At 41.3% G+C, this 17,354-nt stretch overlaps 1 protein-coding gene across 1 annotated transcript in view; it reads left to right on the top strand.

Annotated features, from left to right (window-relative positions):
* Positions 1–17,354, top strand: part of CHRNA7 (cholinergic receptor nicotinic alpha 7 subunit) — a 38,397-nt gene that overhangs the window by 8,755 nt on the left and 12,288 nt on the right. Inside the window, exons 3-4 of the mRNA XM_071568707.1 lie at positions 9,948–9,992; positions 14,282–14,391. Coding sequence (XP_071424808.1) covers positions 9,948–9,992; positions 14,282–14,391 — 155 coding nt within the window. The remainder of the gene's footprint in view (positions 1–9,947; positions 9,993–14,281; positions 14,392–17,354) is intronic.

Below are 17,354 nucleotides of genomic sequence, written 5' to 3'. Positions count from 1 at the left end.
AATATTCTGATAATTGTTCTACTTAAACAAGCAGACACCACCACTCCCTACCCTACTGTGGTGAGATATTGATACACCAAGAGAAGTTGCAACCTTATTTCTGTGACATTTGTCTATTTTTCCTGTGTTTCTAAATACCTTCTGGGTTTTTTTGACTATTCTTCCAGCATCTTTCTTTTGCCTAGTCTGCTCAAACAGTGTTAGATATGGAAAGATATTTTAAACACAGGAGGATGTGTAGGATGGAATGGGAAGCAATGAATGTACACTAATTAAAGGCAGTTTGCAACAAGGAAAAAAGGACTGACTAAAGGCTATAAAAAAACCCATCGTGATAACAGTTAACTTGAGGACATGAGAGATGTTCATTGTATGTGACAATCAGAACTTCTGTTCTGCTTTCTGGTTCCACTGAAGACATCTTTGGAACCTTTTTGGGCTTTTCCGAGTTGTTTGTTTTAATATAAGTAAAGCAAAGCAGTTTCTCAAACATTTTTCTCATTTTGTGATATAAACAATCAGCACAAATCATAAAAGCTCAGTTCTCTAGCTACATTTGTATGGATGCCCCATTAACTTAAACAGTGAACAGACATCTACTGGTATGTCACTCGTGATGGAAAAGGCTGCAGCCTCACTGTGGAAAGGGTGGTTAAGGTCCAAGGAAACAGTTGGGACAGATTGTTGCAGAGCCCTGGGACCACAAATACTTTATACAAGATCTCTTACTAGAACAGCAGAATTTGCAAAGTTATGTCACATCTAGTAATTATTAGTAGTCCTCAGTAATCAGCTAATAAAACAATATTACAGCCCAAGACAATTTCTGGGAGTTGGGTCTGGCTGGGTAATACTTGTTCTTACAGAAAGCTTTTCATTCACAGAACTTTGGGACTGAAATGAATGTACTCCCTGTAATACTCAGAATTGTTCCTCTTTTTAAAAAGACTGTGATATTCAAGTACAAGACAATACATGGTGTCACTATGAATACACAAGTTCATCTCCTTGCTTTTGGCCAACATAGATCAGCTTGTGGCAATCTGGTGATTTGCTTGGTGTTTGAAAGCCCCATATTTTTCTTGTCCTCCAGTGGTGAAGCTGCACTGCTCTGCCCTGGCTGAGCTTCTGGCTCCGTAAAGCACAAGCATTAGATGAGCATTTGCAGAGCTGCTTGCCTGAAAAGTGCTTGCCCTGTCCTGGAGCAGCTCTGTCAGCACAGCCTGGGTGCTTTGAGAGCTCACACAGACCAATTCTGTGCCTCAGCAAAGCACACGCTGTCAAAAGTTTTCAGTAATTTACAAAAATTTACAAAAAAAAAAATTACAAAACTGCTGACAGCAGTTGAACAAAGTATTGTCGATGGATTGGAAGCAAACAATTCTCTATCTCTGAACAGCATATTAACATAGAAGCATTCAAATGTTAATTACTTCAAATTGAGATGATACAGATGTAAATTCCTCAGTTTCTCCTGAACTCCTCACCCTATTTGCCTGAATAGACTACTAAACAATCCAACTGTTCCCAATCTAAATATATCTGCGAGTTACAAAAAAAGAAAAGAAAGGACAAAAAAGATCTCACAATGGGTTGGCAGCAGGGAGCGCGTTTGTACAAGCGCTTACATAGAAAAAGAAATCTTTTAAAGTTCACTTATAATTTTAATTACTTAATTTATTTTACTGCATTAACCAATTTAGTTTTAGTTTTCAATTTATTCAAAATTAAAAGAATTATTTCCCAAGAATAACCAGAAGCAGCCTGAAGTAAATGTCTACAGATTTAACCTTCAGTTATTCTTGCATTTTCAGGTCTGTTATCTAAAACTAGAACTTGCTATGTCAAAAGCAAGGGCTGGTAACCCTGCCTTCTACTACAGCTTTCTGAGAAGTGCTAAGAGCATGGCATGAGGCCACATTGCTGCTCACTGGCAGCAAGATAAGAATATGATGTTCATCCAGTTCATCTCTCCAATAGCATCTGGTAGTGATGTGAAGCCACATTTGCATGGCTTAGAATCCCATCTCCACTTTCCTTAGATGGTCCTCATAATGGAGTAGCCTGGGGGAAGAGCAGCAATAACCATGTGCAGAGCTGGTGGAGCCATGCACATGTTTAATTATACAGCACTACTGCTTTGAATTTTATTGGCTTGTTTTCTGTGTTCAGTCCTGAGTGTCAGTGTTTTTCTGTGCTTGGCATCCCCTTAATTACTCTCAGTAACTGCACAGTTGTGTCAGTCTGGTCTTTGAGAGGAAGGAAGGAGAGCTTTTACCCACCTTCACCAAAGCTACAAATGCAAGAACGAAGACAGAAAAGGTAATGAGCACGGGAAGGTCTGACTGAGCTCAGGAATGCAAATGAGCACTTTTGTGGATTTTGGTGTGCTCACTCCACCTCTGTCCCCACCAGAGAGAAATGTCCTTTTCACAGAGGAGAGTTTGCTCTTTTGTGTTGCAGTAAACAGCAGCCTGAAGGACTGTGTTGGTGTTCTGACATTTCAGTGCTGATGCTTGTTGCATTTGTGAAGAAACAGGAACACAGTTGATCTCAATCAGTGTATTCCTCTCAGCTAAGCTCATAGTTTGTCATTACCTTTGCAAATTATTCTTTACAAGCATTAAAGAGGGGACTGTATGGATTGTTAGAGAAAGCTGAAAATTAAGACCCTGTAAAAGAGGACTAGAATTTCTGTAACGGTGATTCATCTTCTCTTCTTGAATTGTTAAAGTGTCTTATCATTACTTCTATGTCGTGAGTTGCAGAGACCTCCAGCAGGATAAGCAATGTATTTTGCACTCTACCCTTTTCCAGGAAGTTTTTTAATTGTCTGTGCTGTATCCTAGATTGAGCAGAGACCCCAAGATATCGAGGATGATCGATTATGTTATCACAGGAATTTTGGAGCAACATCTTCTTGCCTAATTTGCCTACAGTTGGAAAGATGGAGATAGGATATAGTGTAGTTAGAGAGAGTGTCTGGGATGAGTAATGGCCCTTTGCTGCCTGGCCCTCTGAAGCTGCCTTTAATTATTCCTGTGATTGCCCCAGAAGGTGCCTCTGTGGCTCTGGTGCTCCCTAAAGGTTTCAGCATGTGAGCTGATGCTACTTCATGGACATCATGCTCTGGCCAGGTGTGGAAATTTTTGTTGCTGCTATTCACCAAAAAGAGGACAGATGAACGGCAGCAGCTGGGGCTGGGGCTGTGTGCTCTGATCACACACAGGGAGAGGAAGGGACAGCTTTGCTCAGCTCCTTTTCCCATAACTTTCTCTGCTCTCCTTGAAGAAATCACCCACTGCCCTTCCACATCAGTTTGCTAAACATACACGCTGTAATAGAATTTTGGATGAACTTTAAACCTTTTGAGGAGAAGGGCTTAATAGAAAGTAAAATATAAATTAAAATTCATTAACAAGAATAAAACTAGAGTCACATCCTTTGATATTGTGCTGTCCTGGCATTACTGGTGCATTTGACTGCAACAAACTGTCCTTTCAACTTGTACATTTTTCAGCTACCTCCAGGCAAATAAATCAAGTTCAAAGGCGCTGATTCCCTCTGGTTTTAGCACTAAGGAGTGGGGCTATGGGTGCTTTATTATTCACTCTGAGCCTGTGGAATGGCTGGGAATTCCCAGATTCCAGCACTTGTTCCGAGCTGGGATGCCTGTTTGTGTCAGACTGGCAGTGATAATCAGCACCTAGAGCCAGTATTTAACACTAATTCAGGGTTCAGGCCCTGTAGAATACAATGGAATCAAGAATTATTTGTAAACAAAGCAGCTGAACACAGTAATTACTTTGCATGCTTGTGATAAGTGTAACTGCCCTTTAAGCTTTATTCTATTTAACAACTGACCTGAGTGAAACCTACAGTGAATTATGGGAATTCATGAAGTAACTTGAAAAATGCAACCTCCCAGTCTGGCTCTTCAACAAGTACTTTTTTCACACAAGATGTGCTGCAATGTGTCATTAGTTATGCTGTGCTCTGCCCATTTCATACCCCTCATCCCTGCTTGTCTTTGCAAAGATGAATGTCTTCATATCTAAATACAATCTCGTGTTAACAATGATGTACTGGGAGGGGGGGAGCAAAACGGCTGCTGTTACAATTATGTCCCTATGGTAACAAGAATGGTACATCATATCTATAATCTCTGCTTCTTTTCTGTGAAACTTGGTAAAAATACACCTCAAGCCCCTGCCAGGACAAAGCCCTGGTGCTGTCAGTGGCCAGCACAGCTCTCAGACCTGTCAGGGTGGATGTGCAACACAGAGACTCTCCCTCATTCTGAGAAGGCTCCTCACACAGCAGCTCTGCCCAGAGTTCAGCTTCCATTGCTCTTTCTGCAGCATCAGATTTGTGTCCATCTGGGGACACCTGCCTGTGTTTTGAGCAAAGTCTGCCTTTCTTTTAAAGCAAGATAAAGTAATGGGGAGAAAGCAAATGCTGCTTGCAAAAGTACATAAGATTAGTTGGTGTGGAGAAACTGCTGCCCTTTCTCACACTTGCAAAATAGAACACACATAGTACAATTAAAAACCAAAACAAAACACCAAAAAAGGCAAACTAAACAACCCCCCTCAGAATTTCACCTGAATTAAGTGAAGCAAAGCAATCAGACTCCTTATCTCATTCAAATCTTTTTCCTTATACTAATCCTCTACACTGCCTTTTTCTTCATCCTTATATTGTTTGAGAAGCCCATTTCATGTTGACAACTCTTGGTGTAGCTTTTTATGCCTATGCAAGCCACCAAAATTCTTAATTCCATTCAAATTTACCTTGCCTTTTAGCAATGTAGGTGGTGCCATAAGCTTTGGAATAATGAACATGTGCCCCCACCAAGGCATTCTCCAAGATCTAGGTTTGCTGGTGCTACAGCATGACTAGAGCTAATCCTTGGCAAGCAGCTCCTCTTTGTCCTTGGAGAAGCACCAGGCTGGATTTTTTAAACTGATTTTTATCCTCACCCCAAAGCCATCAAAATTCAGTTTTGCCTGCACCTCTAAGAAGCCTTGAGCCACTTTGAATAGAAGGGTTCGGCATCAGCCTTGGCACACGAGGAGGGAAGAACTGTTGCCTTAGTGTTATGGAGCCTGGGAGGTCACTGTGGTGTGTCAGACAGGCTGCAGGTGGGTGAGGCTGGGCCACACTCTGCTCTGGCCTCCTGGGGGTTGGCACAGGGTGCTGGTGTGCACCTGCACCATGGGCAGGAAGGCACAAGTCCTTTCACTCATCTCCATAAGTTTTGAGGATCTCACATTCGCCTTGCCATTCTGGCTGCCTGAAGCATGGCCATGGCACCAGTGTGTTGGCACCTGGCTGTTCCATGAGTGCTGAACTCACCCTCCAGCCCCTCCTCTCAGTAAGAATTCAGCCTTTTCACTTGATAGAGTTCAGTGAGCTCAGTAAATGACCCTGAAGGAAGGAAAAGGAAGAAAACCCCAAGCTGTGCGAAGCAAAAATTAAACATAACAGGGTTTTAAATGGTGAGGGAGAAAATGTCATTAGGCACAGGTAATTTGGCATTGTGGATCAAATGGTGTTGAGAATGTTTAATGAGCTAGTGCTGAGACAATAAGAGCCAATGAACTGACTAACCTGCTGGTTTCAGTAGGATGACATTCAAGCAAACAAAAGTGAAAATCTGTAATGGGAGTGTCTTACATGTCTCTCACTGGCTGCCAGGCTATTTTTAACTTCAGACTAGTTATTAGCTTCAGTCTTGCTAGAGGGTACCAATCACGAGTTCAGCATCATGCTGTAACAAGTGAGATCTTAAAATGTTTTTACAAAGCCTTTTAATAAGGTTCAGAGTAATTGAAGGCCGATTCAAAGAGCCATTACTTTTTCTGTAATTTAGGTGAGTTTCAACCATGTTAAAATAAAGAATCTGGATTCAAAGTGCAAGAATTACAGTGAATAGATTTTAGTCAGGACATCACTTTATGCAGGTCTTCTGGGAAGCACGAGTTTCTTGCTAGGTTCTGCACATCTCTGCCTGCCAGTCTGAAGGCATACAGGCTTATCTTACTTATTTTTTCCCCTTGCTTTTTGCCGCGTGGCTTTTCCAGTGTGGATATGACACCTGCTGACATCCTTTTGAAAGTCAACAGATGATATTCCTCACAAAGTTTGTAATGCCCAGGCTAATACCCTTCACAAAGTATTGTCAAATTTCCATCACTTCTTTTATATATTCTGATGAACACAGGGTAAGGAATGGTGAATTTGAGACTCTGGTAACTGTGTTTCCAAAGGTGATCAGGCTGAGGGACCACTTAAATTGAAAAGACAGACAAAAACAGAGGTGGGAACTGGAAGAATGGAGGCAGTGCAATTCCCTTCTAAAAATTGCAGAAATGATTACATCTATCTTCAAAAATGAATGAAGGACCATTCGAGACTTCCTGAAGTCAGCTGCTTTCCCTTTGCCATCTGTCCTTACAGATGATAACCACAGTTAGGAATCAAGTAGCCCAAGGCTGCCTCATACCCACCTCCCACTGTGCCAAGAAACCCCTCTCCATTAGCTGTGCTGCTTGGCCAGTACCATCTGAACAGCAAGGAACCCACAGCAGCTGGTATGGGGGAAAACCCACCCCAATCCAAACAATATGATACAGTTTCTGTTCTCATTTTCTGATTGATTTCCCCAACATCTCAGATTATATTATAAAGTCCTTTTTTTTTTGCTCCTTTATAGCAGAAGGGGTTTGTAACAAGAGCAACCTTGCTTTTGTTTTAAAAAAGTGTTCTGTGTTTACAAAATAAAGTGACAAAACCTGGTGAAATATTGTGAAGCATTTTGAGCCCACCCATCATTCTGTGGGGAGGTACTGCACGACTCTAATGAGAAGAGGGTTAATGTTGTTTGCTGTAAAGCTTTTAAAAGTGTCCAAAAAGCTCTCCTAAGCAGAGAGAAACCCTGCAGGATGTCTCTTGCCCCACCTTTCACCAGCTTCACTTGGGACCACTGAGAGGGACAAACCCTCTAAAATTGGAATCTTTCCTCTAGTGATGGGTGAGTCAATACAAGAATGACTAAAATATTGGAAGCTGTTTGCTCCAGAAAACACTATTAAAAAATCCAAAACACTACTATAAACCAACTCTCAGCATGCAGTAAAGGTTTTATAGGTGAGGAGCAATGGTGGCATTCAAACACTGATGGAACCTTAAATACAGTACTCCAAGTGGGAGCTGTTTAGTTCATACATACTCTTTCAGGCTCTAAATGCTTAAAATGAAAACAGCGTGGGCCATCTTTGCTTGGGGCTTGCCTTCACTGCACACGTTATGTTTGAGTCAGTGCTCTCAGGATCTCCTCCCTGAGGGAGGTGGAGTGAAAGCTCACACTTCAGGGTAACTCATGCGTTTCTGAGCATGTCTGCAGGGTCTCCTGCAGGCAAACTTGTGCCAGCTCTGCCCTGTGCCCTCCCAGCTGCCTGGCAGTGTCAGGCAGCGGAATCATTGTGCCAGCAGCACAGCTGGTTCAAAAGGCTGCTGTCCCCCCCAGCTGTGGTGGTTTGCCTGCCCAGTGCTGGCTCTGGCTCTGTGATGTGCGCTGGCTGAGTGTACAGCTCTGTCCTGGTACTCCTGAAATAGCCCATGGGATTGTGCTGTGGGCTCAGGGCTCGCACCAGCTCCCCACGGCCTGTCATTAGCTCAAGCATCAGCAATGTTCCAGCTTTAGTACAACTGTTTCCTGATACTGAAAAGGGACTTCTTAAAACATCACTAATTTAAGGCTGAGGCCATTGATGTGTAGAAAGAGGTCGCACTGGGAATAAAATGTGAGTTTAACTCAGAATTTAACCATGCAGGAGGACATGCCATTCAGCTAATAGTCCTGAAACAAGCTTCCCACAACATAATGGATTCTGAATTGCTCTGCATTTCTGGCTGGCCAGTCATGCCTATGCAAAGCCACACAACTGCTGTCTGCCCTGCAGAGAAGCCACCCAGCAGTCAGTGTTGCTCTGGGGTTTGTTCAGGTGCAGTACCTGGGACATGGCAATACAGGAACCTGCCATGTTCACCTGGTACAGCACACAGAGCTTTGAGAAAAGGCTGTCAAATGTTTGATGCCAACTTATCATTGGTGGTATTTACATCTGATTAAAATTAGCTGTGATGAATAGAAGCAAATGTAGGTTTTACATGTCCTTACTGTGCAACACTTGTTGACAGATTTCAGTTCATGGTGATGTTAATGATCTCTTAAGGATTTTTTCTTCAGTCATGAATTAAAGATCCTGTGCAAACTAGTTCTGCTGTGCTCTAACACTATAAGCAGGTTGTTGAAAGAGGCTTCAAATTAATGTTTATATGGCTGGAGAGTAACAGCTACTATTGCAAATTAATTACTGCTTTGCCTGACATCTTCAGCAATGTCTTCAGCATGCAAATTCAATCCAGCTTAATAATGGATTTCTGAAATCAAATGGTTAGAGACCTGTTTCCCCAGGATGCCATTTGAGTGAGCTGTTCACTTGAGGTAGTTTTGAAAAGGGTTCATGGAGGTGATGAAGCAGAAACCAGAGAGGAAAGATGCTGAATCACTTGCAGTGGTCTGTACTAATTTATAGTGTTTATTTTACTTCTCCTTTTAAAACAAGATAAGAAAGTGCATTTGAGGGCAGACTTTATTCATACACATTACTGGTCTTTATCTAAAACCTTTTTACTTGTTTGTATGCTGTGCATTTAGTTGTGAGAACACACAGCCTAGCAACACCGCCATACATTTACTGATGCTGCTCTTCAAAAGGCTTCACTTGCTTTAAAAATGCCTTGTCCCTTGCAGGGTGTTGGATTTTACATGCTATGTAACTTTCTGTTGTGTTGGTCTAAAATGGCTTCAATTAAAGGTCTCTCAAGGCATCTCTTCAGTTACAAGTTCACAAGACAACAGCAAAAGAGGAAAAATTTTGACCTTTAGTAAAGTGTATTATCCAAAAAATGAAGGGGTTTATGGTATGAAATGTGATTAAACATTTTTTTGGTAATTTTGGGGCACTTAGGAACAACATTTAAGTTCAAGAGTGATGGACCTAAATCTGAAGGTCTAGACATATGAACAGCCCTGGCAGTTGCTGTTGTACCGGTGGCTGAACTGTGACCCTTTCTGAGACTGTAAATAAAGCTTTGAGTGGTGTTACTGGGATTGTGCATTCAGATTGGAGAATGAGTAACACTGAGTGTGTACAGTGTATTCCATCAGCTTCACACAACCCAGGGGGACACTGAGATGGTACCTCCACGCAAAAAGGTCACAAATATTTCCCTGTGTCTGAGAAGGGAAGAATTAAACTCTTTAATTAACTTCAGCATTAAGATGCTTATTGTGTCACCTGAGCTCACATCAAATAGTCACAGGAAGCAAGGGGAAAGTCCTTCAAACTGGAACTGCTGCAGGCAGAATAACAATATTCTGACAGTTTCCTGGTAAAGCTGATGCAACACTCTTTGTATAGTCCACTGACAGCAGTGGTGCTTCTGGTGCTCAGTATGGCCTCAACCCACATCAGCTGAGCTTAGTCACACTTTGTTCACTGTTTTCTCTCCTACCTGCTTATGTGTGATGTATGAGATTAATTAGTGAGAGAGCTGCTCCGAGCAAAGGTGAAACAGGCAACCCCTACTGTGATCTGTCTTGCCTTTGGAGATTCTTTATTAAAAAAGGAGCCCCAGGGAAGAGTCTGGCAGAAGGAAACAGTTTGACTGACAGTGCTAATATGAAATAACATTAAAAAGTACCTGTGGAAACCTTTGTTGCAATGAGTGAGAGGCAGTGATCCCCTTTGCTTTGAAAGGTACCTCAGCACAATTGGCTATTTCATAATAATCAAATAAATTTACTGGAATTGTTTTATCTGTATGGTGCTAAGCTGTGGTTTTATTTTTCTTCTTCCTCTCCTCCCTCCACTCAGGATGAAAAGAATCAAGTATTAACAACAAACATCTGGCTACAAATGGTAAGTTTTGAAACAAAGGATGTTTTTTTTCCCACCTTTGATGTTTGAGTTTAATCTGGTGAGAGGTTTGAATTTTAGAAAACTCTCAAAGCTTTTGTTCTGTATCTTGCTACACAGTGGACAAAGCCGAACAGAATGGCAAACTGTAAGGCTGAGCTTTAGGTCTTGATGTTTCAGGTGTTCTGAAAACTTTAAAGGATTTGAGTTACTTCCTCTAAATAAGTTACAAACTCATTGTAGTAGATTTAACCACACTAAAGTCTTGATAATTATCAGCTAATGGTCACCCGAGAGTCCCAGGCAAAGCAATGCAGGTGCAAGTGCCTTTCACTAATTCCAACAAATCCATTGTATTGTGGTAAAACATTTCATTTTGCAAGAGGGGAATACGTGCAAGAAATGCATTTTATATGCAATAGGTGTTCTGAGTAGCACTCTGAAAATTATCAGCTGACTCAGGATGGGGAAAAATCGTTCCCAAGGGTTCATTATCTCCCAAGAGCTGCTGCCACTGCCCTAATGAATGTCTGTGCCATCCTACCTGCTTAGCTGATTGTCTCCCTAGGAAACTGCAAGGGGATTTTAATTAAACTGGCCATGCTATTCCCACATTTTTCCAAATGTTGTATAAACATAGGTCATCATCTGAAATTAACTGAACATGAGAGGTTTCCTATGTAACTTCTTCTTACATGACTAAAATGGGACCTGCAACTTCAGTTCCCTAATGTTCAGCTGGGAACAGTGTTTGTTCTCCTGCTTTCCCAACTTGTTTTGCCCACACAGGGTGTTCATTTTTCAAACAGTAGCTTTATTTTACCTTTTGTTACAATTCTTAGTTGCTATAAGTCGTCCCAGAATTTCAAATGCTCTCTTCCTCCTTACCCATAACTATTGCTACCACCTCTACCAGCCAGGATGAGAATTTGCCATTAGTTGAATTCCCATCTCTTTACAGAACATGAACTGTTTGGTTAAAGTAAAGGTTTACAGAAGATTTTTATTATTCCAGACAATCTCATTCCTTCTGTGGAAACTTTACACTTTCAGTTTCTTTAACCAGCTCAAAGAGTTTAAGTGTATTACTTTTTCTTTTATTGTACCATTTTATATAGGGCACCTCTCTTGTACTGTGGTTGGCCTTAGGAAACAAATGAAAGACTATCCTGGTGACTTATAAAGGATAGCATGGCTATTCCATTTATTCGCAAAGAAAATCTGACATGGAAGAAGAATTCAACTCGTGGTTTTTTACAGGCCTATTGTACAGTAAGATTTAAACTGTCAAATATAATATGCTTTTGGCTTTAGCTACAATGACTGTAGTTGTTATGATTTCTTACCAAGAAAACAGGCAACAATTCATACTCATAAAACTATAATTTATTTTCTTTCTCTTTTATCCCACAGCATCCTTATCTTTTTTGAGATTGTTTTTTCCCCTTAAGGAAATTCTTGATTATTTTATACATTCTGTATTTCTTTTGATTTATTTATCATAGCACATCCTGAATATGGAGCATGTTAGGACTGCAATAAGTGGATCACTTGGTTACTGTAAAAAATATAGTCATTCTTCATGGCCTGTGTAAACATTACAAAAAATGTGTTTGCATATTACCCATCTATTAATGGTATACTGGACAGATCCAAAGCATATTTAAGATAAACGGATGTCATTTCATTATTCTAAATGCTCTGAAATAGGTTTTCCCCTGAATTTCCCTCTCTGCTCCATTTCTTGATAAATATGTGTGAATAATCAGCAATGTATCTTCAATGCATTTTATGTAATCATCACCAAAATACTTCAGTACAAAAAATAACCTGGGAGAAAGGGGACTATGAACTAGTGTTTATATATCCTGATCACTATCTCCATGACAAACTGTTCAGCACCAAAACCTTAAACTCAGTTCAAGTACCAGGGGGAGCCTTACCTAACCCCACAGACTGACACTGGCCCAAACACCCTGAGCTGAGAGCTGTTTTAACCCACATTAAAGCTGCCTCAGCTACAGCAGTTCTGAAGTTAAAACAGCTCATGTCCAGCTGGGTGGGTAAACACTTTGTACACAAGGCTAAACAGAGCAACAGTATAATCAATCTGCTTAACATTAATATAGACTTTAATATGAGGTTTTCTATTGCCCTTGGACTGTCCTTACATCACTCAGCACCAGCCTGCCCTATAGCATATTGGCCATGGGAAGTCCTGGTGTGAGCTGGAATGTGAAATGATGGGATATGCTGATATCCATTATCACCATATTCAGCTGGCAGTGGATATAGAGCCCTCCCCCAGCCTGCCAGCCCTGCCACTGTGACCCCAAGGAACCTGTTCTGCCACCTCCCCAAACCAAGTCACCTGAAGCCAAGGACAGCCCCCTCCTTTATAAGCCTCAAACCCACACAATGTCCTTGCTTACAGTAGTGAAAAACAGATGCACCACAGTGGTCTGAGTACTTCTACATTACACAGAGGTGAAGTGGTAAACAATGCAGTGACATTTGTCTATAGGGACGTTCATGTGAAACAATTTACTGTAACAATGCATGCAAAATTTATGAAAAAAATGAGAAGCAGTTGATAAACCTATAGAATATGGGTATAGATGAGTGTGAGCAACACACATACTTTAATTGGAGAACTGTGAATGAAGTAAGCAGGGGAAACAACTATGAACAGAGCCAAAAAGGTGTTCTGATTGAAGGTGTCTGTAAAAAACTATTATATGTAAAGCAAAAGGAAAAAGCAACGCACGACTCGGATCATTCATCAGGGTGACAAGGCACTATGAATTCCTTGTAAAAACTGAATGAGATAAATATAGATGCACAGACCAAGAATTGTTATAGTAAAAACCTCACAAAAGATGTGTGATGAATGCTATTAGATGTGTTGAATTCATCAAAACAGTAATTTACGCTGTTCTAAAGGTACAAGAATGAATTTGAGTACCTGCAGCATGAGGTTAACTGGGGACTTACTTGGTGTGTCAAACCCAAATTTGCCTGTGACAGTAATGCAAGGAAGTGTATAGAGCAGTTTGATGTGAGTACCCCGGGAGGATGACCCCTAACGTTACCCACAACAGCCACTGGCAATTCCTCCTGACCTTAATGTCTGTCAAATATTTTGACAAGGGCCACTAGACTGAAGGGGTAAGTATTGCACATGTAAAATTTACATTTAAAAGACTAACATTTGGCATTGCAACAGCTTGGTAAATCCAGGTAAGTTTTCACTGTAAGCTACATAGGCCTACAGTTCATGTTAACAACATAATATGAAGAGAGAGAAAAGTACAATATAATGAAGCATGGATATTATAAGAAAAAATAAACTTTGTGGAACAAAATGAACTTTATTCCTTATACCTTTGGTGCACAACAGTAACCACCTTAGGATCCTGAGAAGTCATTTGCTTAGTGAGGAGCGAAGTACAATCTCAGTTTTGGGAGAATCCAGCAGCTCATGTTGGAGTTTCCCTGGAGTGCAGGAGATGAGCAGCTGGGCTGGAGCTGCCAAGGAGTTCAGCTGCTGCACTCTGGGGCTGTGCTGCTGTTCAGGGCTCTGCACCACCATATGTTCCAGTGCCAGTGTCTGGGATTTAGGAGTGCTCAGCACAGATCAAAGCCCTGTTGGTAGGACTGTGACAGCCTGCCTAGAGCAGCAGCCAGGACTGGGCTGGAAGGAGCACAGGCAGCCCCAGGGTGGCTGTCTCAGGTGCAGTCAGTGCCAGCCAGGAAGGAATGAAGCTTGTGGAGCACCTGCCCCAGAGGCTGCCTGATGTCAGGCCACAGGAGCTGCTAAAACCTTCTATGCCAGCATAAACCTGCCATCACAGCTGTTCTCCTTGTCAGCAGGGCCTCTTGGCTGCTCTGCCTCAGGCCTATTACCAAGGTACTACAACCTGAGGATTTCCAACAACAGAAAACAAAATAGTCTACAAAGATAAACGTAATGGAAGTTACTGTAGAAATTACAAAAGCAGTTCAATCCCAAGCTGGCACCTGAGGCAGCACGAACAATGAAAGACAAGCACCCCAAATCTTGTACAGGCTGTTACATGCACTGCAGTGGAGATAGAAAATGAGATTTTTCTGTGTTCCATTGAGCTCTGGATGGCCTAATTCCCCCTTTTGAAACATTTCACTGCCTGCAGCTAAACAATATCTCTTTACCAAGAGATAAACCACCTCTTGTTTTAGTCTATCCAATCCCTAGAGGACTACAGTAAAGCAGTGGATGAGATGACCTAACTTCCTTTTTGTGTATGGCTTAGTACTGGACAGATCATTATCTGCAGTGGAATGTGTCTGAGTATCCAGGAGTGAAGAACGTCCGTTTCCCCGATGGACTGATTTGGAAGCCTGATATTCTTCTCTATAACAGGTAGACACCTTTATTTATTTTTTTAATAACTAACAACATTGTCGCTATCACCAATTCTAGTTAGTTGGCTTTTGTGAGATTATAAGAAAAGCTGAGTTTTCTGGCTGTGTTTAGTAGCACAAGTAGTGATAATTTTCTCTAAAGTTGTTTGGTCTCAGTGTTTACTGGTGAATTGAATCTGACATTTGCTTGCTTGTCTAGTTTTAGTTTGGGTTTCACTGTGGACAGGACAGGTAAAAGCCAGTAAGGACCTCTGCATTCTCCCATGTCCAGTTTTGGTGTCATTCTTTCTTCCTGCTACAAAAATAGCTGGGGTATTTGCTGTTTGCCTCTTCAGACTGTTCTCAGTTGGGCCTATTTCAGGGACACACAGATTGCCATCCATCCACTGCAGAACCTTTGGCTGACATTGAGATATTCTTTGGCTGCACCACTATATGGTAGTTCCCACTGTAGAATTTATTAAGGTTAAAAGGATAAAGCACTGAGAGTTGCCTGCTCTTCAACAATGTGCCTGTTTCAGCAGTGGTTGGGGACTCTGTTCTTCTCCCCAGGTGCTGGAGAGGACTTACATCTGCTCTGTACATGTTGCAGTGGCTCTTCTGTTATAACCAGGGTGTATTGTTGGGTTTTTGCCTGTGCAGGTGACATGAAACTTTTGTCTTCCTGATGGCATCTTTATCTCTGTTTCTCTGCCACATGCCCGCTAAGAACACACCCTGCTGTGCTTCTCAACATGATTCCTTGTTCCCACTTCAGGAGCTGCTTTTTGTTGCAACAAAAGCTGGAGAACAGCTGTACCCAACGTGTCAGCTGCAGTTCCGCTCCCTTTTGATGCCACTTTTCTGAGCCCTGTCACTGCCACAGGTGCAGTTGAGCTGTAATAATGTGGTAAGAGCCCCCAGGGGCAGCATTTGGCAGCCCCCTGAGCTCTCCTCTCCAGGGCCTGCATGCCTGCTGTGCCCCCAGAGCTGCAGTGCTTCTCTCACAGGCACAAACACCACTAAGAATTTGAGGTGATCCCCAGCAGAGTTCACCATACTCAGTTTAACTGCCTGGCAAATTTACTACTTGGCTCTGTTTTAAGCGTGGCTCTGAGTGCTTCAGTTGTCCAAAAACCAGCCTAAACAAACCTTTCAAATGTTCTGCACACAACGTGGAGCAGCCTGATACCTGGGACAGGTATTTTTTTGCAACATTAATCTTGTTTGATGTATTTTTCAATGCAAATTTGTTTTCTTGAGCAGTTCTCCTCACCTAACTTGATTCCATAAATGACAGTGTTCCTGGGAGAATCTGACAAATCAGGCCTTCATTTCCATTCTCCTCCTGAATAATACAGTGCTTGCCATAAAATTGGTACTCTACAACAGCAGTTTAGAGGTTCCCAAAAGAATGAGTTATGACAATATTCTGCCTCACATAAACCACATATTGAGGGAGACATTCAGTGTGTCTGAGGATTTAGGCTACAGTTTTTAAGTGAGTATATCCAAAATGAAAGAGTAATATTTTAGAAATTAGTAATATTAATATATACACACTAACTGTAGCTGAAGCACTTTATGGAATGAGAAGGGTAACAATACCCTGAGAAACTGAAAACACAGTTTTTCTGTTAATATAGATTTCAAATCTTTGGATTGTTAACTGTGGCACAGTCATGAAGTAATTATTCTGCAGTGTTGCTATTTCCAATTCATATTTAATCCAAAAATCTTATTCAGAGTTTAGTCAGAGAGCAAAGCTATTTAAAACAAATCCTTACTCCTGTTTGAAATTATGTGGTGAATATTACAATGTTCTCTTATGGTGACATGCCAGTTTGAGATAGATGCTTTTAATTTCTGTATGCTTCACTAGGGACACGCATGTGCAGTTCCAAAGAAACTAATGAACTATAAATTCACTTTCCACTTCAACGAATGTTTCACTATGTCTTGAGTCCTTACACATCCTGCTGCAGCCCAGGACAGAGAAATTGTGGCAGCTGTATTCAATTTTACAACCAGTCTATTGTGAAGAGAGCAGGGCCAGTTCGTCTGTAATTTTTCTGAGGGAAGAAAATCTTGGCCTGTGTACAAATTCCAGGATTGACAATGTTAATGTCATGTATGTCTTCTTCCACTTTTTACTAGACTTATTAAAAGTTATCATTTCTGGTGGGATTATTTTCCAAATGGCCACACAGTGCTCAGTACTTCATGGAATAACAAAAATTCTGGTAGTTATGTCTCATTTAAACAGCTTCATTTCTCCAGTTTTATAAACCTGAGATTCTCCAGATAGGTCCCAGTGGGATTCTCTCTGCTAGGTACAGCTTTGTCATCTCAATGTGCTGCAATGAATATCTGCCTTCAAGTTGTTATACCCTGAAGGAGAAATGTAGTAGAAATGGTTTTCTATCATTACATTGCAGTGCAAAGTCTCACCAAGCAAAGGCTGAGCCACTCAGTGCATTCCCAATTGAAGCAGTGCACTTCAAAAAGCCATCACAAGCACCACACAGAAAGACACATATGCTCTTTTTCAGAAAAAAGAATTTCGTATTTGAGTTTGGGCACCACTGGATGTTCTTTTAAGAACGGTAAAGTCATGTGGCAATGAAAATGAGGTTCCTTGATCACTTGTGTTTTTTCAAAAATTTTATCTTTGCCAATTAGCAGAAAGAGCAGCAAGGCCTTAGAAGCAGTGCATAACTGCCTTCTGCTCCAGAGGAAGAGGGGACTCTAGTCTGGGAGCCATTCACTTCCACTTCACAAATAATTTGCACAGCATGGATATTTTTACATCCTAAATTTGACTATATGTTTGAATTCCATCATGCAGTCCTTCTTAATTTCAAGTCAAAGCAATTACTTGTCTAATAAAGAACGTTTTTGAAGGACTTTCAGGCTGGTTTCCTAAGGAAAAGGGAATTAGGCACACGTGTGTGAATGTGTTGTGATCTTGCTACCCCTTTC

Source organism: Pithys albifrons, chromosome 13, assembly GCF_047495875.1.
Source record: "Pithys albifrons albifrons isolate INPA30051 chromosome 13, PitAlb_v1, whole genome shotgun sequence".
In the NCBI taxonomy this organism is placed as follows: Eukaryota; Metazoa; Chordata; class Aves; order Passeriformes; family Thamnophilidae; genus Pithys; species Pithys albifrons.
This window is presented reverse-complemented; position numbering and strand designations above follow the sequence as displayed.